The sequence below is a fragment of the Episyrphus balteatus genome, chromosome 1, assembly GCF_945859705.1.
Source record: "Episyrphus balteatus chromosome 1, idEpiBalt1.1, whole genome shotgun sequence".
Taxonomy (NCBI): Eukaryota; Metazoa; Arthropoda; class Insecta; order Diptera; family Syrphidae; genus Episyrphus; species Episyrphus balteatus.
The window spans coordinates 173,918,010-173,944,533 of NC_079134.1; the positions used below are offsets into that span (position 1 = coordinate 173,918,010).

The following is a 26,524-nucleotide window of genomic DNA, read 5'->3' on the forward strand; positions in this document are numbered from 1 at the left end:
AAATGTTGGCCACACTGCGGTGTGTTCGTATATGTATATGTTCATTGAAAGGATCTAACAATAAAAAAAAAATGAAACAGTTTTTTTTTTTTGTTGCCTTCTGTTCAGAAAAAGTGTTAACCAGTAACGACCCTTCGTGACTTTTTTGCTTTAAACTTTTTCTCTCACTAAGCAAACAAAAAAAAAAAAAAGGAAAAAACACCAATTTATTTCAAAGCCTTTTTCATTTTCATCAAACACTAACAAGCACGCCTCCTGAGTTTGGTTAATCGTTAATCTTACAAGAAAAAAAAAATCTAAGAAAAGAAAACCCTACCTTTTCGAACACAAGAAAAGATTCAACTTCAAAGCCTATCAACACACAAAAGGATACCACATGTTTTTTAAGAAAAAAAAAAAAAAAATGAATGAAATTTTGTTCGATCCTTTAATTGGATAAGAAGGACACTAACATAGACCTTGAACAATTTGGAATAATGTTTAACAAAACATTCTTTCAGAAGGCGTTGACTTCTTTTGAAGTTTTCACAAATCAATCCGAAAAAAAGTCCACCAAAGAAAAAAAAAGGACTAACTTGGAGAATTTAAGAATCCTGTCAGCAGACTATAGATTTGAAAGTAGCAATTTTCACTTCTATTTCGTTCTTATTTTTTCTGATTAATTTTTTTTCTTATCCTATCTGGGCTAGCCCTAACCATCGCCCCCGTAAGGAACCCCCAAGACACACAAAGGACCTTCAACAACAAAATGGCCTCCTGTCCGTTTCAATTTTCCATCCGACATTTGTAGAGTTTCTTCTTGTATTTTTTAAATTATATTTTTAACTTAAAATAACAAAACACAAAAGTGAACACAGAACAGAAAAAGGACGAAGCACGAAGAAAATGCTGTCCTTCCAACAACTAGCTAAGGCTAGATAGGAACGATAGGAAAATTAAATAATGGAGGAGTATGCTTAAAATTATTACGATTATTATTATTATGGTAACTATCGGTCTTTTTTTCGGCTTTTGCCATTAATTTTCCTTTTTAGCCTTGTTTTTTTTTTTTTTGTATTTGCTTTGTTGGTTCTGGTTCTGACTATCTCTCTGGTTCTGGGGTTCGTTTAATTTGTAGTTGTATATAGTTCTTTGTATGGGCGCTTTGCTGGTCGCGTCTTAAAAAAAAAAAGGATCCTTGAATAGAAGTCGAGTAGTAGAAGATACTATATTTTAAGAAATATACAAGCTCTCTACACAGAGAAAATAAAAGGGAGGGGATGAAGAAGAAAAAAAAAAATAATGCAAAATAATTGCCATCAGAAGATACTCAAGGATGCGCTTGTAATTTGATTAAACGCACAGTGAGTAAAATACTTTTGTAATGGAAATGCTCCACAATGGTTGGTGGCGTGGTGGCGGTGTTGTATGATGAGTTTGTGTGTTGTATATTTTGTTGTGTGTTATTGTTAGAGTGGCTGATGGTCCTGGGTGGTGTTGGAAATTTTTTGTCTAATTATAGAGATAAACGATGCTCTTAGGATTTTGTGTATTATTTTATTTAATGGAAATATGAGCTGAATTAATTTTAGTTAGAAATAATTATGATTTTCAAATTCTAATTGCAAGAGATGGACATGTTTTTGGTTGGTTTATAAATTTTAAAATTATGGTCATTATGTTAATTCTCTTGATGAAATGAGCTTTGAAAGTAAATGAAGAAGACAAATTGATGGGATTTCTTATGATTAATGGGGAAAATGGTTAACACATATTTCAGATTCTAAATGAATATTTATTGTGAAATAAAAATCATGTGTAATTCAGAAAATCAATCTTCCATCACCTTTAAATCCATTTTTTTTTATATGACACTATATTAAATTTTATACTATCTGAAAGCTTATTATTTAGGCTTTAATATGATGTTTCAATCATATTTGTACGACATCTAGAAAAATTTAACTTATAACTTGTAGAGCAGGTACCGATATGTGTGATATATCAAATGAAAGGTAATCTTATCAGCATGCGTTTTTTTTTTTCAAATCACTACGGTACTAAAGAAGTTTCAACTTAAAAAATAAATTAAAACATTGCAATAGTAATATTGTAAAAATTAGAAAAATTTAACACATTTTTTTTACGAGAAGTTTTATTTTAAAATTTAATTATCAATTTTGTATTTATTTATTAAGGAAATTTTCTTCTTCAACATTTTTCATACTTTCATTGAAATTGAAAGGCCTTTTTTCTGTTGATTGAAAATTTCCATTAATTGAATTTGATGAAATCTTTTTACAGACTTCATTTCCAAAATATTCTGAAATTCAATTCTTGTAATATCCGGTAAAAGCTTAAGTATGTGAGCTATAAAAGCATCATTTGGTTGGATTGATAGCATTATAATTTTAATAATTATTTCAGCACGATTCATATTTTTCAATACAACTTTGACGAAGCTTGTCGGAGCTTTTTGTTCTACGTTTGAACCAATCAGGGGAAGATTTAGAAGCAGTGTTTTCAAGATGCATGTATCAAGAAGCAATTGTTCACACCCAAGAATATTAATCAGGCCATCTGGCGTAGTAAATCGACACTTATATAAAGTTTGGATGAATTTTGGTATAAACAAGTCAACAAACTTGTGACAAAATTGGATAAAATATTTCGATGAATATGTTAAGTTATCACGAATTATTGGAATTGTCTCCTTGAAGTTCATAATTATCGCACTAATGTAGCTACTTTGATCACCAACGTTGCTTATATTTTGCCATTGGACTTTATTCATCGCTCCTAAGCAGGTCTCACATGACATTTCTAAGTCTTGAACAAACAAATTATTGCAATTGGAAATAATTCTATGAAACAGTTCTTTTTCTTCTGACATATCGAATTTATGGAAATAAACTGTTGCTAATTTTTCCTTCAATTTATTTTCAAGCTGTGGTATTGTCTCCAAACAATACTCAGCTGTTGTTAAAACACAACATATTTGTTGTAACTCAGCTTTAGTCAATCTGTGACATGCTTCTTCAGAAATAAAATTGGAAAACACCTTGTTTTGAAGATTTGACATTGAACACTGTAAGAAGTTTTGATGATCATTTTTCTTTGATATAATTGGTTCAAGAACTCTTCTTCCATACATTCCCAAGTACTTTTTGAACAATCTACCTAATTCATACAAATACTGATTATTTCTCAGTTGTACACATTGGATAATTGATTTTTTGAAAAATATAAATAATTCTCCAGAACTTGGAAGCAAAAAAGTTTTTGGTTCTTGAGATTGTTTAACAAAGTGTTGCATTAATTCTGCTAAATTCTGATCAATAGTTTTGATGAAAATATCAAAATGCGTTCGAAAACATATTCCAATGAGATTTTGAAACTTGACATTGAATTTTAAAGATAACTGCTGTTCAAAATGTTGAGTTTTGTTAACAGCAAATAGTAAGAGACGAACATTTATTTCTTTTAATCTTTCGGACATTATTGATGATAAATTATTTTTAGTCAAATGACAAAATTCTAAAGAAATTTTTTCCGATACTTTCCAGTCAAAGGGAAATATTGGAAGAAATTTCTGTTCAAAATTTAGCAAATGACTTTTAAGCCAGTCAAAACGTTGGTCAATTTTATCCAGCCAGGCAAATTCCTGGTTGTTACTGAATAAACTTTTATATTCGTCAAGTTGTAGCTGAACAAACCATTTTATCAGTTCGTTTTTTTTAACAGAATCCAAAATTGAAATAATCTTGCATGCATTTGATAGTTGTGATAGTGATAGTTTGATAGTTCCTCTTGTTTGCAATAATCCTTGACTGTGATAAGAAAAAGCTTCTTTGAGATCTTCAATAACCTGTTGACCAAGAACAGATTGTATTTGTTCAACTTTTTCCAATAAGGCTTTCATTTCAGGAATACAAATATGTTTTTGGAACTTCTGCTTAATTTCTAATATCGCCTGCATGGGATTCAATATTTCCTTGTATAACCGTTTATCAATCAATTTATTTACATCTTCGATTTCTTGAATAAGAATTTGTAAATGATTGAGAGTAGTTATGCTAGAAATTATATTTTTCTTAGCACAATCCATTTTTTGTATTTCAGCAGTTATTTCCTTTACTGTTTCTTCAGTTTGTTCAGCATTTTTCGTCAAGTTGGTGATTTGCTTTTCTAAAGATTTTATCATATTTTGAGCTTTTCTAAAACCGATATGTCCGTTTAGCTCTGCATTTGCTTTACCACATAGAATATTGTGAATATTTTCATCAATAGTTGAATATTCAAATTGCATTTTTGCTATCACATCATCGATACCTGAGAGTGATTGTTCAGTGGGGAATAATTGATTAATATAATCAAGGGGATTGAAGTTGGGTGAATCCATTTCCAATAAAATTTGATACACAGTGACAGTTTTTTTTTTGTTTTACTTATTTTTCAATGAAAACAAAATGTCTGTCAAACTTTGAGTCAAATTTTCTCAAGTGGACCACTTAAAACCGACTTCAAGAATGTGTTCCTTTTTTTTTGCCATACATTGGAAGATTTATATGATAAAAATAATATTCCAAAGTATTTTTGAAAAATTTCAATTTTGTTAAAAGTTATAATAAAATGAAATTTTCTACGCCTTTTAGTTAAAATGACTGTATCTCAGTATAGTCTATTTAATAGACCGGAGCTCCAGAGCAAAACTAGAACAAATTCGTTCAAGAGTTTTTATTGCTGATTTTGATTCCTTGGCATAAAAGAATACTCCAGCCAAAAGTGCTACTAAATCCATTGGTGCATTTCTGAGAAAACGGCAACACTGGTCGGTTTTCAGTTTTTTTGATTTAACTCGAAAACCAAGCCTAACTTTGAAATGGTTCAAAGACAGTTTTCATAGCAAATTAAAATTTCTGTCATGTCAAGATGATTAAAAAATTTTTAAAATTATTTTTCACTGAAATTCTACCCTAAAACCGAAGAAAAAAAAGTTAAAAAATTAATGATTTTTTTTTTTTTTACTAAATCAAGGGGCATTTTGTGTATGTAGCCCGTACGTCCAAACTTTGTACTAATGAAATTAAGTAGAGGTAAAATCCTTTGATAATATGCAATTTTTAATTTTTTTTGTCAACAAACAACTTAAATGTACCTATTCAAAAATTAGCATTTTTTCCAAATTTTTGACTTTTTTAGTTCAAAGCAAGTTTTTAAAACTCGATAAAATCGTATAAATTGGTAACTTTTAGACTTTTAAAGTAAACATACTTAGAGGGATTGATTTAATATAAACTAAATATGACAAACAAACAAATTTTTTTGCATCCTTATAGGCTTGTGTGCAATTTTGTGTATGTGTATTTTTATAAATACAGATCGAATGGATCGATAGAGAGCCATTAGCTTTGGTCTATTGCATAGAAGAACATTTAATACCAACTCTTTTACTGTTTTCAATGGCCTGAAAAAACAATTCTTTTAAAATCAGCGACCAACGAAAAGTTTCTCTTGAAAAACGAACAAAATATTCAAATGAGTTTCAAACAAAATAGGCCAGGCAAATTAGTAAATCAAATTGCATTTTTAGCGGGACAAATTTTTTTAATGGGACGTGTTTGGGTGTACGTCCTTATCGTAAAAATGAATTTTTTGGGATGGTAGAACATCGGGAACAGCCAACATCTTGGAAAAGAGGTCGGTGCCGTTTTTATTTCATAGCTGCATTTTTACTCATTTTAACCAAAAATGTCCAAGGACAGACTTATTCACAATGAAATTATCTAAAAAATTATATACAAATGAATTCCGTGAGTTAGTTAAATTCAATTTCATAGTCAGTCAAAGTCCGGGTTCTTCTCGCAAGGTTAGGACAGTATGACATTTTTTCAAATATCTGAAGAACTTTTGATTTACACAACAATTTACTAAAAACAAATTTCAAAAAAACAACAAATTATTTCTAAATAATTGATTTTGTTATAAACAATTGCATTTTTTTACTAATTTCTGGAGTATGTAGGAAAACAATTTTTATTATATTCGATTCGAAATTTTATAAGCTTTCATTACCTGAAAGAAAATTTTTGTGCAAATCGTAAGATAAAAAGTTATGGACTTTTAAAAGTTGCAAAATATAATTTTTTTTTATAATGGTACGATTAAATTATGTGAAACTAAATATATACGCATGCGAAAACATATTACGTTTTTTAGGGTTTATTACACCGATTACAAAACGGTATTTAAAAATTACGTAACACCTTAGGGTCAAAAATCGGTTTTTTTTTAGATTTTCATGCATTGCAAAAAATCTAGCTTCGTCAAATTTTCACCAATTTAAGATTTCTTGTCTGTTTTAGAAAGAACACATGTAGACTATTTGGTTTGATAGCGCCAAAAAAAAAAACTCTAAAATAATAATTACATATTTCCAAACCAAACGAGGTATTTTTTAGTTTAGCTTTGTTCGGTTAAACCAAACCAAATATTTAATACATTATTGAAAAGGTCTTAATGTATTCTTTCTAAAACACTCAAGAAATCTTAAATTGGTGAAAATTTGACGAAGCTATAGATTTTTTGCATCAATAATGCAGTTTTAGATTGAGGTAGATATATCTATTAAAAAATTGTTCTTGAGAAGTCATTCAAAACTCAAAAGCCGACACAAGTTTATTTTTACGCTGGATCTTACAAAGTTTAAAACCTAATTCATACGACTACTCCAAGTGTCCTTTTACTGTAGTTACTATTTTCAGTGCAACATACATATATACATATTTTCAGATATTCCACTATCGGGGATAAAATTTGGCATGAATTGTCATTTGTGATGAAAATCAAGATCCAAAAGAGTACATCAAAATATTTTGGTTTATAGGGTGTTTTTTTTAAGGGAGAAAGAACGTTGTGCAACAAGTTCTGGTAGCCTTCGATAACCATTGAAATCAAGGAAAAAAGTTATAAAAACAAAAAAAAAATAAAATGCACGACTGGGGTCGCACGTACTTGCTCTTGCAGTTCAAAGCACTTTTATGTTAGCTTACTTGTAGGTTATTAGAGCTGCCTCTATATACATTTTTAAGAAATTTGGTTGATGTAGGGGAAGAGCCGGCATGGAGGCAAAATGTAAGTTAAATAAAATTATTTTTTTAATTGACTTGACTTTTTTGAGAAAAACTAAAAAAGCAGTTTTACTGCAATTACTTTGAATATTACGTATGCAAAATTTTATCAAAATCATTAGAGCCATATTTGAGAAAATTGCAATAACTCCATATTGATGTACGGGAAGAGCCGACATCCGCGATTTAAAAAAATGTAAAGACCATATTTCCACTATCCGTATTTTTTGAGAAAAACTATAAACGCAGTTATGTTAGAACTATATACAGCTTTACGTGTGTTAAATTAAATCAAAATCGTTCGAGCCGTTTTCGAGAAAATCGTAGTAACTTGAAAACTTTGTATGGGAGGTATACGTTCTAAGCGAGATATTAAAAAACAAAAAAAAACCAGCCTTGGAAATTACGAAAAAAGCATCCATACCAAATTTCAAGAAAATCCGTTAACCCGTTTAGGCTGTAGCTACTTGTACAGATGGACGCACGGACGCACCGACGCACCGACGCACAGACCGACGGACGTCATGACGAAACCCACATTTTTGGGCTTCTCCATCATCGTAATGTTAGTTTTGATTAAAACCTCGAATTTTTTTTTTGACACGAAACCAATACTTGCCCTATTGAGCAAGTAAAAAGGTCTTTTCCTATTAGGTAAACTGAATTTATATTGAAAGGGTGATAGCTTTAAGGTAGTTTGTTAAGTCTTCAATACTTTTTTTTTTCTAAAATAAAACCATCTTCCAACATAGCAGTTTCCGAGTTTGAAAAGACATTTTGTTTTTCAAAAGTAAATTCCATGTTCTATGAAAAAGTCTCCTTGTAAAGATTTCGCATCAATTTACCCTACCATTTTTGTCAATTCGGTTAAGAACCTCCATTTTCAAGTTTAACACGAAAAAAAGCTATATTTTTAAGTAATGTCTCACACAAAAAACATGATACTTCCATTAATGAGAGCTAAATGTACATTTGTACATCATAATGTTCTTGTTTTGTAAATGTCACAAAATACAAGCAAACATTTTGTGTCATTTTATTTTCATGTGAAGTTAAATCAGAATTAGATTTGATACATTACAAAAATCAAAGCAATGTGTTTTCTCATCTTCCCTTGAACACATACATTTTGACAAAAAAAAATAAAATAAAATTGTTGTTCCTGCCTACAAAGACAGATTTAGCATCAAAATTGATGTCCTTAAAACAGTTGACAAAACATGACACCATTACTTTCCAATTTTCCAATCGATTTTTCTACTCACTAAATCATTTTTTAACATTTTTTTTTTCAGTTGTCTCAGAATACATTTTTTTTACAAAAAATAGACAGCCACGAGAGACTGAGAGAAAAAAATTATATCCCTCTAGAGATTGCATTCAACTTAATTGATGTAATATTTCCCACAGGAATGATGGACTGGAATAAAATGCGGTATGAGTATAATATATCCAACATCATCCTTCTACCCAAAACAGAACAAAAAAAAACTAGGTAGTAGGTATAATATAGAATAGGCAACAACTAGAAACAAGAGAAGTTCGTCCTTTTAACGTTATATAGTTTGGGCGGCCATAAATTTCTTTTACCCATCAAAAAATGGGGCGCGGCTCTTAATACGAGAATCAAACATAAACGAAGTTTCATTCTGCCAACCCTCCAATTCGCCTCGCTAGCTCGGTGTTCTCGCTCATAATAAATTGACTCTTAAATCATCTTTGCGTCAAATAGATCATCACAAGGGCTTTTATTTCATATACATTTTTTTTTCATACTTTTTTTTTTTTGCAAAACCGTGTAAAGTTTAAATAGACGAAAAAAAAGGATACACCGAGAGTAACAAGAAAAATGGGAACAGTTGCGGCTATCACTGTATGAGAAAGGATTAAATGAATTACGGTTAAGCGGTTGAGCACACTGCATGCAGTATTTTTTTTTTTTTTTAATTTTATTTTTTATCATCCAAGTATAATGCAGTCAGGATTCTTTTTTTTATTCGAACAATGTCCTGGATACTGGGGAATTATTTAAATTCTTACGAGGAGATTATAATTTTTTTGTTGATTTTTTTATGAAGCTGATAGTTTTGTGGAAAGTTTCGGAAAGAAAGAAGATAATCGTCTGAGAATGCAAAGGTTATACCAATACGACATTAGGTTGGTGTACTGTAAATTGTTTTCAAAACGATTAAAACGTTCAAAATCTAAATGAATTTAGAAAGAAAATGATTAAATATACTGAAATTAGGTAAAGGTGTTTATCTCATTAATACATCCTACATAAATAAGCATAATAAAGTGTTTGTACACTCGGGCGTATGCGTACTTTTTTTTCGAAGAAAGTAAACTGACGATCAAGCCAATAAAAGTAAAATAATAATTAAGAAACCAGATAGTAATAGTAACAAAAAAAAAAAAATGGTGATTCACTTGGGCGTATGTGTATTAGGGTGGTTCAGAAAACCACTTTTTCGACTTTCAAATCCTAACAGCGTGAAGAAAATGGTGAAGGCAAAGAAGGGTTTAAAAAATAATCAAAATAAGTTTGCACTTGAAACTTGAATTTTTTTTTTTAAATTGTATTTTTAGAAAAAAAAAATTGACCACCCTAATACCTTTTTTTTTTTAAATATAATAGCTTTAGACAACTCTTTTATGAGCAAAATATTAAGTAGAAAAAAAAATTTAAATTTGTCCTATTCCTATTTTTACGATATTTTATCATTTTTATGGACCATTTGGTAAATCATTATTTTAACCAATTAAGAAGTAAAAATGATGTTGATACAATCAGTGAATGCTAGGAACTCGTTAAAGATTAAAAAAAAAAATGAAAAAATATTGTAAAACTAGGAATTTTGTATTACTTCGACAAATTTCAAAACACCAGAAGTCCAGAAGCCCTTGCCCACTTTGAACAATTTTTTTCACTTAATATTTAGCTCTTAAAAGAATTGTCTAAGGCTATTATATGAAAAAAAAAGGCTTTAGGGTGGTCAATTTTTTTTCTAAAAATACAATTTAAAAAAATTTTTTTTTCAAGTTTCAAGGCTAAACTGGATTATTCGATTATTTTTTAAACCCTTCTTGGTCTTCACAATCCGCAACTTTTCCGAGCTATTAGGATTTGAAATTCGAAAAAAAAGTTTTTTCATACATTTTTGACCCAGCCTAATGTAATCTCTTTTTTTTCTACATATATAGTAATTGTTGGATTCAAACAATGCTCCAATAGATACAAAAAAATTATATAAATAACATAAACAAAAATATACATTTAAAAAAAATTTGTGGTTCACTCAGGCGTAGGTATGTGTACTTTTTTTCATTCAAACGTTTCTCCAATGAATACAAATAAAAAATAATACCAACAGAAAAACGCATATTAAAAAAAATTCTCAAGTAGCACACTGGTGTATAAATTGGTGTAAATTCATTAATTTTGGTGTAAAATTGAGGAAATTGAAAAAATATGGTGTATTTCTCAAAATTAGTGGTATAAAAATTATACCACTGTCTTTTCTGTGAAAAATTTCAACATTTTTTTAAGATTCTGTGCAAAAAATACACCGATATTCAGTTGTTTTTATAATATACCATTAATGGTGCATAAAATTATTCGATTCTGAAATCAACCAAAACGGTATATTTTGTACACTCTCTTTGGTGTAGGAAGCACACCCTGTGGACATAAAATTCACCAGAATGCATAAATGGGAGACGCCATATTTTTCAATGGCCGCCATTTAAAAAAAGAAGACAGCAACTAATTTTTTTTACTATAATAGTATATTTATTGACCTAATTATCCCGTATTCTTGTTTTTTCCATTCGGTATATTATATTATAAAAGAACTCTTCTAAAAAAATGTAAAAACAACAACAAAATTATAATTTTTGAAAAAACTGATTTTTAAAATCGAACAATTAATTCAGTGACATTTTTGAGGCGCTTGATTTTTAGAGGGGGTAGTATCTAAAATTAGTAGACAGAATATGTTTCGTTTTTAAATTAGGCAAACAAATTCATATTTAACCATTAGTTTCTTATGGCAATATTATGAAAGTGAATAAAAGTTCATTTTCATTTATTTCATAAGAAATGGTGTGAATTAGAATTCATCAAACTGTTTGAGGTAAAAAATAAACTTTGGTTCAAATTTAAAATTAGAATAATTTAAATTGTGTATTTTATCCATAGATTTATTGTGTATTTTTCAATTTTAAAGGGATAATTTTCACCAAAAATGAGATCATTTAATATACCACTAGCGCCTTTTATACACCAAAATCGGTATATTTTTTAACCACCGGAGTTTATTATATACGAGAAAATGGTGTATTTTTTATATTCAAAATGCATATCACGAAAGTGCAAAAAATACACCAAATATTTTGGTGTATTTTAGACTTTTGTGCTACTTGAGTTACCCGAATAGCACAAAATACAATTTGCAACAAGATTTTTGTTGCATTTGTATCATACTGAGGTTATCTGAAACGAATGCCGTTGTAACTCAGTTTTATTTTTGTACCAAAAAAATTGTTTGAAACTTTTTTATTCGAAATGCTGTTTATAGGTTTTAATTAAGTTCAAACTTGTTTCTTTAAAAAATCAGATGTTGTTTAGATATTATAAACAAGTCTACAAGTTAAAAGTTGGTAAAAAGTTATATTTACTCTTATTCAATTTCGATTTTGGTTTCTTTCAACTAAAATGTTGATAAAACCTTTATGCAGCATTCTCTTATAACAAGTGAGTAACTCAATTAAAATCTTTAGTTTTGAATCATTTTAAATACATAAAAAACGATTTAACAACATCACTCAAACTATGATACTAATTAGAATATTTAAGGATGGAACAAAATATTTAAATAACATTGGAATGATTCAAGTAGGTGGTAAAAGACAAATTAAAATCATTTTTTGTACCAACAATACAATTTTTAAGAAAGCACTAACTTTTTTATTTCTCTTTACAATCTACATTTTATTCGATGTCTTTATTAAACAAATATACTTGAACTTCCTTATTGAGCGTCAGGGTGGGTCGATTTAACTTAAGTTTTTTTTTTTTTTTTGACTTCGGTCATTTATAAAAAGTTGTCACTGAGTGTAAAATATGAAAGAAAAGTTATATTTGACTTTTAATTCTCACTCTAGGAAAAATCTGAACAAATGCGTTATGAATTAAAAAACATGAATTGTTTACCTCTCCATTTCCATAATTAGTTAAGGTATTTGTTAACAAAAAAGTATTTAAAAGTTGATTGTTTTTTTTTTTTGTTTTTCACTCAGTTAGACATACCTTTTTGATAACATTCTATCAATGGTTTATATCAAAATATTAAAAACAAAATCGATCCACCCTAGTATACAGGCATATCCCTTCTTAAGTGGTGTTTTTGTTTTATTTTAGTTATTTTTCCACAGTTTAATGAAACAAAACAACCAACATACAACAAATAAACGGTCATAGAATTAAGCACTTAATCGTTGTTATAACATAATATGTAGTGTATACAATTTCATGTTTAAATGTATTTATTTTGTTTTTGTTTACCAATAGTTTGATTAAACATATGACAAATCAAGTACTGATTCAAATATAACATTCAAACATCAATGTAACTTAATAGTAAATATGATTTTGTATCTTTGTCATTCAGGGATGTTTCTGTTTTATGCTGGTTTTTCAATAGTTTTGCTTAGCAAATGTCAAACTAAGAAAAGTTTTCAGATACAAGAATCAAACATCAATGTAACTCAGTCGATTCTATGTTTTGTTGTCTTCTTCTTTACCCAGTGTTTTTTGTTTTATTCTGGTTTATTAATAGTTTGGTGAAACCAAACTGTCAAGGAACCATTTTTTTTTTCATCTACAACATTAAAATATACAGTCAGCGTCTAATGAAAGTTTCACATTAATTGGTTTTCAAAGAAACTAGCTATTTCAATTATTATTGGTACGTATATGAATTTATTTTATCATATTTGTTCAAAACATAAAAAAAACATATTGCAGAGCAATTCCTCTCAAATCTAAGACTATTATAATAATAATTATTATCATGCGAAATCATTTAGCACGTTTTCATACAAATATTTAACCGGTTTAATGTTAAAAAAATCATTAAGTAGGAACACATGAATAAAACTTCCAAACTATTAAAATAAAATTAATGGACAAATCTAGACAAAAAAGAATTTTAAATGTAAACTGTTAACTTTTTACTGATACTGACTGTAGCTCAACTGTTTTGTTTTTCGTTCAAGAGATTTTATTACACTTAAGTTTTTGAAAGTTTGGTTTAACAAATATAGAACTAGAATTACAACATTTTTTTATGTATTGAAGTTGAAACAACAACGAGTTCCAAATGATATTATAGTTATGTTTCTGGAGCTCCGAATTATAGTTTTTGTTAATTCCATTTTGACAGATTGATGATGCTTAGTTGTAAATCCATGGAAGCAAAACGAAATGTTATTATATGCCAGAGTTGCCTAAGACAATAAAACAAATTTACAGGCCAGAAAACAAAAATTCTAGATTTCTGGATGGAAAAACAAAAATATTTTAATATTATTACAAATACCAACATAATAAAAAATTAAATTTTCACATATAAAAGTCATATCTAATTTTGATATTTTTTTAACAATTCGTTCCATATTTCAATAGATGCCTAGAAAGTCAGATGTTTTTTTAATCGAAAGTGATTGCAGCCATTTTGTTTTTTATTAATTTCATATTTATTATGTTTTTAAAAAAGATGGCAATCAGCATTTGAAGGTTTAATGTGACTTAAAATAAAAACACACTTAAAGTGGAAAATAGGAAAAATGTAAACAAAAAATACCCATGGCAAGCCTGACAAAGGATAAACTATAAACTAGCATATTTCTCTGTTGCACCAAAATTGTTAAATGGTTGAAAGGGATTGTTTTACAACATTAAGTTTCTATTTTGTTCAAGTTATATGTTTAATAACATGAAAGTTTTAATTTGAAATTCTCTTGTTTTAGTTTGGTTTCTTGCAACAAGCGCCATTTTGACTTCCATCAAAATTCGAAATGATTTAACGTGATGAATTTTAAAATGATTTTTCATATTCTTGTTGCTGTTTCATATTAAATTTCAGTGGAAAGGGATGTTTATTCCATTTTCTAACATTACCCAGTTTTTTTCCAACTTTTATACCTAAATACAAAAAATTATTATTTGTTAATTTTCAATTTATTTCTCTAATTTCAATAATTTATGTGGCGCGTGAATTTAATAGAGGCAAAACATTAATCTTTATGATAAAAATAGTAATCGCATTACAATTTCCGTTCATAAACGACTAAAACTTTCATTTTCAATCATAATTATTATACGTATTATATTGATTTAGTACTTTAGACTTTTATCTTTTTTATAACATCATAAGACATAAACATTTTATGAGAATTAGAATAATAACTTTTGGGAAACTTTTTAGATGTTTTCGAAAACAAACACTTCATTTAATTATAACAAATCCTAACAAAAACAATAAAAGTCACTACTTTCTTTAACATTTCTACAACATAAGTAAAGCTGATGTTCGACTTCATTCTTAGTTGCACACTTATTAGGTTAACTTTCATGAAACAGTTTTTAGTTCAAAAAACACAAATAAGACCAAGAAATAACAAAATTTAACCTTTATAAAACAGAATTGCCACAAATTTGTTGCAAATCAAGAGGGGAAATGCGGCTGTTCGGGTTACAATATTGTATAAGAATATGTTTCTGAAATTAATGGAAAACAATTAGATTGTTTAACTGGAGTTACATCTGCTAAATTAAAACCCATCTGTGCTATTCGGGTATTGGTTCACTCGGGCGTACTTTTGGCAAAATTAAAGGAAATTGAACAACATAATTTTTTGTATTCGAAAATTTTTCAAAAAAAAAAAAAAATATAATAAAAACACGCATTATAATTTTTTTAGTTCACTCGGGTGTATGCGTACTTTTTTTTTAGTATGGAAGAAAATTAAAGATCATTGAATTTCTGTCTTAAAAAAATTCCTGAAGAAATAAAAACAAATGCAGTTAATTATTTTGTGTAGTTCAATCCTTTATTTAATTAGGGACATTCGACATATCAACTTCTGTCATCATTTTGTCGATTAAATTTTTTCGTGCGTAGATTGCTTGTGTTCTAAAAAACCTGACATAAATATTTAGAGCAGAAAAACAGAAACAAATCATTTCTTATTGCACAACAATCTTCAGCAACAACTAGTCGCTGACATAAATTGTGTTGTAAATATTCAAAATGACACTTGAACAAAATCCTTCTATCAAAACAAATTTTACAAAAAAAAACAAAAGAAAAGAGAAAACAATACCAAGTGAACAATAGCGACAGCAGTATATGCATTTCCTATTGCAATATCGTTAGCTAAAAACGTGAAAGTTAAAACACGTAACAAATACTCATTCAAGTGGAAAAATACATTCGTCCTGTTGCCGGGATTGAAAGAAAACTTACTTCCCTTTCTAACTGCTGATGTTTTATTATTTTACTATTTTTTTTTTGTGCTTTTATTTTTCACTGATTCTAACCGCAAATGTTGACATTGCTCTTGTCTCGAACTCGAACTCGCTCTTATGTGATACAGTGACACCTCCCTTGAATCGATACTCTCGACTCGTTCTCGTGTTCCTGTAATTTGTTTTAATAAGATTGAGTAAAGCGATAGTGTTCCTGTTCACTGAGGTCGTCGATATCCGTAACCGTCAGGATACACTGACTTTTCTATGCACCACTCTTCTCTTCTATAAACCTATACCAACCACATCATCTGCTGACATCAACCAGGGATATGAGTTGAGATTCTCGCTCGCTGACGTGAATCGTCAACGTAACGCCATATTCTTCTCTTCAACGAAGCAAGAAGAAGAAGAAAGAAGAAAAAAAAATGAATTTTTGTTATCCTGTTTGAGGTAGTGATTGAGTGAAGTTTACTCCCGGATTTGTGCAAAGGGTTACAAATGGTTTCACATTTCTTGACGACACACTTTATATTATATATATCAAGAGAGCGGGTGGCAGGTAGGTGTGTATGCATAAAGGTTGAATATTTATTGGATTGGAGGATGTATCGTTTACTTTATTGAATGATTTAATTTTCGATTATTTATTTTTTTTGCCTTTCTTCTTTTTTTCAGATTTTTTCTCTTTAGGAGAAAAAAGATGAAAGGAGTTATTTCATAATTTAACAGAATTACCTTCAAATGCTGCCATAAGTTCGTTTTTTGATCCTATTAGGGTGTAGACAGTTTTTTGAAAATTCATAAAATGTATGAGAAAAAAAGAGGGTTTTAATAGAAGTCAATTTTCAAATATTTACAATCATTTATAACTCAATTTGACTCATGTACTAAAATGTTTGTTCAAGTAGATGGAATAGTTAAGTTATTCATGTTTAATTGGATTCTTTTGTTAAAACAATTACACAAGACTTTATCGATTACAAAAATCAAATCGATTTAATTCTCTTCCCAATTACTGTTACAACCAAACAAGACGACAACGACGATATTCTATATGCAATGCATTCAACACCATGTTATTTGGTTCCCTCTTTTGCTTTGAAAATGGTAACACACAGTTATTGTAACAATTCGAATTCAAATAACGACATCATCAACCACAACAACAAAAACTCTGTATACCTTCTAAATATATGCATCATGTACCTCCTCTGCTATATAGTATGTTGAATGTTGCACGTGGAAAACGGTCTTTCTTCAGTGAATGCAAATTGCATAATAACACTTAAGCATTGTGCACTTGAATTGTACACAAATACATATACCCTATTTCTCTGTGTATGGTATTTGTCCTTCTCTTCAATTGTTTTGTGATTATTTTAGCACTAAGAGGGACTCTCTAATTGCATAAATTAACCTTAAACAATTTAATTACTCAACGAATGTTTAGGTTCAAAATGGACATATGGTTTGGCATAATATTAATGTTTTAATTTTAAAGGATTTGACAATCGATTGTTTTAGAAGGATATAAAACATCAAAATGGCATATATGTCTATTCGATTCCAAATTTATTCAATATGTTTTCATATTTCATAGTCTTTCTTGCAGAAATACAAAAAATAAAAAAAAGTACGTATACACCCGAGTGTACTTTCGTATTCCAAAATAAGTGAAACAGCGATATTTCAGTTTTAGCCTAATCTATTCAATATGTTTTCATCTTTCATCATCTTTCTCAAAGAAATGATCAAAATTTAAAAAAAATTACGTACACGCCCGAGTGTACCAAAGTATTTATTCCAAAACAATGAAAACAGCTGGTCTTCAATTCAGTTAATTCAATATGTTTTCATCTTTTATAATCTTTCTTGCAGAAATGCGCTAAGAATGCAAAAAAAGTACGTATACACCCGAGTGTACCAAAGTATTCCAAAATATGTGAAACAGCGATTTTTCAATTTCAGCCAAATTTATTCAATATGTTTCCATCTTTCATCTTCTTTCTCGAAGTATTGAAAAAAAAAAATACGTATACGCCCGAGTGTCTTAAAGTATTCCAGATTAAGGGAAACAGCAGTACCTACTTCAATTTTAGCGTTTTCATCTTTCTCGAAATATAGAACAAAATAAAAAAGTACGTATACGCCCGAGTGTACCAAAATGATTCAAAATTAGTTAGAATTTTAATTGATGACAACACATTACTAAGTTTTGTCTTTGAAAAAAAAAAGATTCTACAAAAAAAAATATAGCTCATTCGAAATATAATAACATTGTAGAAAAACTTTAATGTGTATAAAATATTTATCATTAAGACAAAAGTTTTTTTTTTTCTTTTACAATAACAATATAAAATTTTATCGCTCTTCAAAAATGATTAAATATCAATATCAAAATATAATAAATTATTCCTTTCTAAAAAAAATTCAAAAAAATCAAAGGAAATAAAGTAAATTGCCTTTATAGCATGGATTTTAAACTACTTTCAAACATCATTTAATATTTTCTTTTCATTAATTTATCTTATATATTTTTTTTCTTCAACCAACATTTTGATTATTTCCTTATAAATTTCCCCTTTCACGCTAGCCCCAACATTTATAATGATGAATTCTAAAGTAATTTCAGTTTCATTTCAAAGAGCGCGAGCAAAGAGAGAGAGAGCATCATAAAAAATTCATCGCACATAATGCTCGCAGGAAGTTGCTTCCTTTTAAACATGCACGTTTTCCGCCGTCGTCGTTGCGTCGTCACACTAACTTCGACTTTCACCTCAGCATCAGTGCGATGGGGTTTCTATATAATTATTACCCAAAGACCAAAACTCGAAGAAGATTTTAGTGATGGTGGATGGTGGTGTTGGAAGTCATTTGGGTTCTTCAATTAAAATTCATTAGTGAAAAAGACTAAAATCCTTGCCATAGAAATACAGAGAAGTCAGAATATTACGCGCGTTGCCGTAGTTCTAGTTCGTCATTTGTCGTCTTTATGTAGTCGAAGAGTATATTTTCTGCGATTGCTGGTAACGTGTGAGTGTGACACCAATTAGCGTTGATTCATTTCGTGCAACCACACAAGTTGTCGTTCGTTCTTTGACACTAACTGTTGACGTTGTCGCCATGTTCGTGTGTCGTTTTCGATCTCAAAACTTCATATATATATGTATTGTCGTATTCCCAGCAGCTTCATTATATACTGTCGGTTTTTGGTTATTTCCTTTATGTCAGTCATTTTGTTAGACTGTTTTGTCAGAACTTCACAGTGATTTGATCTAATAGACTGAAAGTTATTTTTCCTTTTAATTAAATTTTCTGATTTTCTGTTTGTTTTTTGTTCAGGGAATTTTCGAATGTTTGGAAGAAGAGAAGATTCACCTATATTTTTGTTATAATCACGTGTGTTGCGGTGCGGTTTTAATTTTGAAAACCTCAAGTGAACAGATGAAAACAGAAGATTAATTTCCCTGCACGGTTGTATTTTATTAATTAAGTGAATTTTCCTCAAAATTAAGATGAAAAACCATAAATTTGGAAGGTTGGAAGTCTTAGTTATAATCTATCTATGGCAACACTAAGTTATAAATATTTGAATATATTTTCTGTTATATAGATTAACTATTAATTAAAGAAATCATTAAATGGTTTGGTTTAAATTTCAACACAATCTCCTAAAATATTTAACACAAACCAATCATGCAGCTGAAATAAATTTTTAAAAGATGGCTGATCCTCAACAACGTAAGTAAGTATGTAAGTCATGGAGAGAATTTAAGGTAATTTGTTTAGTATTTAATCAACTTCAAAGAATACACACTTTCTAACTTCTTAGACGTAGAAGAAGCTTATTGTATGGTCCTAACAAACTCCATTCTAGAAATAATATTTGAGTTTGAAATGTTATATCGGCTCATGTCTAAGAATTGTAGAATTTAATCGACTTAAGGTGGGAAGAAACATGAGCAAATGGTGACTTATTGATAAAGTTCAGACTGGATTTTCTTCCAAATTCAAAAAATTCAAAGTCTTGAAAAAGACGTTTCAACGAAATTTCAAAATTGTAAAAAATTCGTTTGATAAGAAAATTCAAAATTTGCCATTCTTCATGTTATTTCGTATTTTTTTTTTCTTTTTTAAATATCAAATGTAAGACAAAATAGGGAAATACAGGCTTAACGTATAAATATTTTATTCATTGGGCACGTTCAGGAAATATTAGGGACTAAATATTTAGGCAACGTCATTTTCTGAACGGAAATTTGCATTAATTGACTAAAGTAGTTTGGATATGATGTTATTGTCAAATTTCGAAATTTAATTAAGACCGCATAGGAAAAACACCGAATTTAACTTTACTTTAATAAATAAATATTATTTATTATAACCGATAATGCACTTTTAATTCGTTTTTCACACAAATAAATTCAATTTTGCTAACGAAATTCTGTAATTGAAAACAATCAGCTGTCATGTTGACAAAAAAAACTTTTCTAGATTTTTAGGTAAAATTTTCTTGCCTAATTTTCCAGTTAGCTTTCCAATAAAATTACCTAAATTGGAAGGATTTTTTTTGACAGTTGACCAATCAGAGGCCGAGAAATTACCTAAATATTTAGTCCCTAACGTTTCTGAACCTGCCCATTATTAAAGTTTTTCTTGTATGCTATAGTGTTGTAATTAAGCTAAAATATTCTTCTTTCAAAGAGGATCTAGTAACTTGTTATCATAAATTTAAAATTTAAATAAAATTTAAATGTACTGCTATACTAATTTAGAAATATATTGGTACACTCGGGCGTATACGTACTTTTTTATTTTATTCCTTACTTCGAGAAATATGATGAAAGATGAAAACATATTGAATTTACTTATTAGAAAATCAAATACAGCAGTGTCACTTATTTTGGAATACTTTGGTACACTCGGGTGTATACGTACTTTTTTGTATTTTGTTTTCATTAAACTACAAAACAGATGATGAAACATGTAAACATATTAGATAATCGAAGAAGAGGTGCACTCTAGATCGGGATCTGTATGAAATTTATATTCTAATTTCTGATGCCATGGTTCCATTGAAGAGCTACGACATTCTTCACATATGGCTGCAGTTGGTTCACTTAATTTAAGCTAGGTATCCTCCATCACATTTGAAGAAGTTAGTGAGGTGGTTAAATTTTCAAAAAAGTTAAAAACTGTTGGGCCACACGAAATAACCTCAGAATTTTGGATACTCAAAACTGTAATAACTACCCAGTGCCGGATTAACCATGTCATGGGCCCCTAGGCACAGTAATTCTTGGGCCCTTTTCCGATGGTTTTTCAATATCATAAGCTCTTTTTAAGTTAAGTTAGAAATTTGTGTAGGTAACTTACTAAAGACTAATCGGCTATAATCTGTGTCCAATCATGTCATTTTATAAACGTAAACTAAAAGTTTTGTAATAACTATAATAAATATTGCAGCGATATTTCAACATTAAAGCAACTTGATGCTTCACAGATAACTTCGATTAACGATAAGTTATTAGAAAATATTAATATGCCGACTTTTCACGAGTCGGTTTTAGCCACATGATATGTCTCACGGCTAAAGTCGACCAGGACTCTAGTATGGGGATTATCACTTTAGTCGCGTGCGGCTTACCTTCACACGACTCGACTGACGCCGAAAAGCTTCGCCGCACGGCGAAAATCGACTCGTGATAAGTCGGCATTACGGTTTCATTATAAAACTGGAGAGAGAAATCATACCAAAAAGTTTTAATTTTGATTCAATTACACAGCCACACAAAAAAATATAAAAGTTCTGGTCTGGGGTTGCGACCAGGTTTTTCATATAGTTTTGGGGTCGCTGAAACCGAATCCGAAGTCCGTTTTGCCCCATCACGTCAGGTTTTCGATATAACCTCAAAAAATGTCACGAAAACAAAAATTTTTTTTCTCTGATCTGGATGTGCGAATATGTTAATCATATAGTTTTTGGATCGCTGAATCCAGATTCGAAGTCAATTTTGCCCTATCACGTCAGGTTTCTGAGATATCCTCAAAAAAATGTCAAAACCAACAAAAAGAAATTTCTTATCTGGAGTTGCGACTAGGTTTTTCATATAGTTTTTGGGTTGCTTAAACCGAATCCGAAGTCTATTTTGCCATATCACGTCAGGTTTTTGAGATATCCTCAAAAAATGTCAGATAAGAACTTTTTTTTTGAGTTTAGACATTTTTTGAGGATATTTCAAAAACCTGACGTGATGGGGCAAAACGGACTTCGGATTCGGTTCCAGGGACCCCAAAACTATATGAAAAACCTGGTCGCAACCCCAGACCAGAACTTTTATATTTTTTTGTGTGGCTGTGTTATTATAACCCAGGCAAATTAGTCAAAATATGGGCATGAAATAAGATTTTTTCACGTTACAATATTTTTTTCATGCGAAACACAGGTTGTCCTTATCATAAAAGTTAATTTGTTTGGATGATAGGAGGTCGGGAGCAGCCGCCATCTTGGAAAAGAGATTGGTATCGTTTTTATTGAATAGCTACATTGTTGTTCAAATAAACAAAAAATGACAAAGGTAAGATTTATTAACAATAAAGTTATATAAAAAATGATATACAAACCAATTCCGTGATTTGATTAAATCTAATATCAATTTGAGTAACTTCTCTGCGTGCACAATCTCACATTTTCTGACGTATCTGATTGCAACATGAAGATCTTGAATGGCACCATCTCGTTACTAAACTGTGGTTCGATGTCGTTGGAATTATATTCGAATACACAAGTAATATTAATACTTTTTTTTTTAAGAAGAGATTTACAGTTTAAATATTAAGATTGGAGCACATGGGAAGAAGTATTTTTTTTTAATTTGTTATATAACCCTCTTCTGCATACGAAGCCAAATATGGTTTTGTCTATTTGTATGCACTTTTCTCTTCTCTGTCACAAAAAAAATGGTAAAGATTCAATACAATCCTCTTCTTTGTGCTTCTGAGAACCCATAGAGATAGTTTTTTCGTGTGTCCGACACAAAATAAAGGTGTATTTTATGATCACAGGTGAGTCGATCAGTCGTGTGCATTGAAATCGAAAGTGTAGAATATTTTCATACTTTAAGTGTTAATTACTGCGTTTGTTTGGAAAGAAAAGTGGAATTAAAAATTTATTTTTGATGGATTGTCTTATTAAGTATGCTATGCACCAATTTTTATTGAAAAAAAATGATTGGCCTGGTCTTGGGAGGGCAAAAAGTACGGAAGCCATATTTGGCTTCGTATGCATTAAGGGGTTTTAAATCTACAAAATTTGTTAAATTTTTTTGTTGTAAATTTTGTTCCTTTACATTTTTACTTTGCTTGGAAGCTATGTTTTACTTCAGAAATGAAGCCCCTTCGCTTTTAGAGACATTTTTTTAACGTTAACCCCATTTCCAGGGGCGTAACCACAAAAAATTTAGGTGGAGGGAGGCTCACCTATAATATTTTTCAATCATATTATTACTTTTTAGTTTTTTTCAAGATCTGGGAGTGGGTGAAAATGGTGGAGCAAGACTTACTTCGACAGTGGAAAGAATGTGAACCAGAAAAAATATATGTAACTGAAAAAAACAAATTGCTTTTCTCGGTTCCATGGCTTAAAATGAGCCAAATTTGAAGTAATTCTTAACCTTTTGTAATGCAATGCATTTATTTTACTTTATTTTGTTTTTAAATGATAAATATTTATCTTTTTATAATTTTAATTTTATTCTTTACCTAATCTGAATAAATAAAATTAGTAAAATTTCTTACCCCTTAGTGCATACGAAGCCAAATTTGGCTTATAAACAAATTTTTTAAATTAATTAATTTAAACAAATTTTTTTAATGTAAACCGTTTTAAAACAACCCAAAGAACCCATGTAAAGCATTTTTTAATTTTTTCGTCCGCTAATATTAATTCATGCAGTAGAGGGATAAATATGATGAATTTTGATTTTGTAAAAAGAACTTTTTTATTAAAACGTGATATATTTTGAGCTGACTGTATTCCCATTTTCTGGGTTGATTTTTCCGTTTTCCCTAATCAAAAATCCCGAAAAAAACGGGAAAAAATCCCTCAATCTGGCATCGCTGGGTTGGGCCCTTCAGGGAGTCATAATTCATTATAAACACATGCATACATATATACAATAGCCCTGTTATATTGAAGGTGGTAGTTTACTCGTGAGTAGAAATATAGTTATAGTTATAGCGAGTAGAAGGTTGTGTTATTTATAGTAGGTACTAGATCTACTCATGACTAACCACCTCCAATGGAACGGGGCTAATGTTTTTATGATTTGCAAAAGTTTTTTTATTCTTCTTTTTTATTGTTGTTCTTTTTTCTTATTTTTTCAAATACAATGTAATGCTGTTTTTTATTGAAGATACTTTTCCAAGAAATTTGGTTTGTTCGTTGTCAGGGTGAGGGGCCCCTAGCTGAAGTGGGGCCCCTAGGCAGCTGCCTAGTTTGCCTTGAGGCTAATCCGGCACTGTAACTACCAATCGATTAAGCTAATGATTTCAAAATGTTAGTATAAAGTTTTTTTAATAACAACTTTACACTTTTTTTTATTCCGTGCGACCCAGTATTTTTTTAAACTAAATTTTATTCTCTTAAGTTAAAGAGAATTCTGTTTTGATAGAAATATGAGGACCACAAACAACCCAAGGACATTTTTATCAAAATAAATAATTCAAACGCCATATTACTTATATTTATCTATTTTTCAACACATCCCTTAAAAACCTTATAACATTTCCCATATTTTTTTTATGTTAAAATTGATTCATTCTTTCCCCCAATATATTTTCCTGATTTTACATTTGATAATAAATTCAATAGCGGATTTACATTTATCCAGGCCACAGAGAGTGTTTTTTTGTTTAGAATTTTTACTCGAAAAATGATTTCTGGAATAGAATAAATAGAAATTAAGTGTCCTTTATTGAAAACTTAAATAAAACTTCCCAATGGCACCTAATATGAGCACAACTTTATCATCTTTACACTTTGTGTTGACTGTCAAACTGGCCTTAATAACAATAGTTTATAAAAAAATAAGTATTTTTTGGACACCAAGTGCCGTTATACTTTTCGGATAGATTTGAGTCCAGAAAACTCGAAAATCTTATCTAAAAAAATGTTAATGGATAGGTTTTCAAGATATGATTTTTCAAAGTTTTTTGTCGTTATTTTTCCCACCATATATAGTATTCGGGTTATATCTTTAGTAATAAACCAGCAATCTGAACAAAACAACCGGCACCTGAAAGCTAAATAAATATACAAGAAGCACAAGAACAACTTTTCTGCGCCACTCAAGATTTTTAAGTGCAATGTATCAAAACATTAAAAAAAATTTTTTTTAAAGGAAATTTTTGACAACAAAAATTTTCTTACTAAAAGAAAAAATCAAAATCTTCATAGTTTTAAATTTTGCATGTACTCTGCCAAAGATAACAATTTAATTTTCTTCCAAATAAAGATACCATTTTTGTAACGATTAATATTTTTGACTCTTTTTGTAACTTTTTGAATTTTAGCTTATAACTTGAAAAGCAAGCCGAATTTGAAAATTTTTATTAAATAATTTTTAATTAATTAAATTTCCTATCGATATAAAAACTTTTACAAAAAATTAAAATTAAAATTTTGATTTTGTAAAAAACTCAAGAAAATTATATTCAAAAAAGAGAAAAAAAAAAAACAATATTTTTGATGTTTTTACTAAAAAGTTTATTTTATTATATTTATTGAGCATTTATAAAGATATGTACTTTATTTTTTAATATAATGGTCACAAAAATTGATGACGGCTAATATTGGATAAAATTTGAAATAATTTGAAAAAATAAGAAATTTTTGTTTGGCAAAAATGTAGATAAAAAAAAATAGTGGGATTGAGTGTTAATTTTGACTGTAATCCAGTGTAATTTGTTCCACATTCAAAAATTCAATAGTTCGACCCAAAAAGTCTAGTTTAACATTTGATACTTCAAAATATAAATTGAAAAATCCGTCCCTGCTCCCACCCTGTCAAAAAACTTTTATCTCTAAAAATTCAGTCCCCCCTTAAAAAAATAAAAAAATATCCCCATTTGAAAAAATAACATTAAAATAAATTCTTTAGGTTCTACTTCATTAGTTATGATGTTCTTAAAAATGTGTGTCATGTGTGTGTATTGGTTTCACACAATAGTATATACGCAAAAAATACTTTTGCATAGCCAAACGACACGTCATCCCTTCCCCATTATATCCCCCACGATATTGTTACGTTCCTTCTAAGTCTATAACACATTGACTTGAAATTTATGCTTCAATAAATATCAACATCATTTAACCAAAGATAGCACAGTTTGGCTTTTATTCTTTCTTTTTTCATCCCCTCCTCCTGTGCGTTCACCATTTTCCACTCGAGTTAAAAGCAAAAGAATTTTGAAATGAAAATGTTTCATTCCTGATAAGGGATGCAATCTTTAAAAAAAATAACAATGTTTTTTTTTTTGCTTATCATGCGAGTATTAAAAAAAAAAGAAGAAGATATAATTTCCTTGTTTTCTTACTTTGTACTCGAAAACATTACAAAATTAATTTTTTTCTCAGAAACATCCTTGAATCAATGGGCCATGGGAAGTGAAATTAAAGAAGTTGACATTTCAGATTGTAACTTCTCAGGTGGGAATAAGACGATCTAAAAGAAATTCGTATAAAGTTCTGAGCCCCCTCTTATTTTAGGTGACATGAAAAAATGTCCCAAAAAAAAAACTTTATCAACATTAATCGGTAATTCCCAGAGAAAAAAAAAAACTTTTACTAATTGTCACCCTGTCCAATGTCCATTCAGGA

At 29.4% G+C, this 26,524-nt stretch overlaps 2 protein-coding genes across 3 annotated transcripts in view; one reads left to right on the forward strand and one right to left on the reverse strand.

Annotated features, from left to right (window-relative positions):
* LOC129907214 (potassium/sodium hyperpolarization-activated cyclic nucleotide-gated channel 1) overlaps nt 1-26,524 on the forward strand; it is a 355,559-nt gene that overhangs the window by 74,579 nt on the left and 254,456 nt on the right. The window lies entirely within an intron of this gene.
* LOC129912559 (vacuolar protein sorting-associated protein 53 homolog) lies at nt 2,201-4,381 on the reverse strand. Its single transcript, XM_055990857.1, has one exon. It carries the CDS (start codon nt 4,379-4,381, stop codon nt 2,201-2,203), a length of 2,181 nt encoding a protein of 726 aa, XP_055846832.1.

Coding starts and splice junctions, on each gene's coding strand:
- LOC129912559 (XM_055990857.1), bottom strand. CDS start 4,381: ATGGATTCACCCAACTTCAATCCCCTTGATTATATTAATCAATTATTC.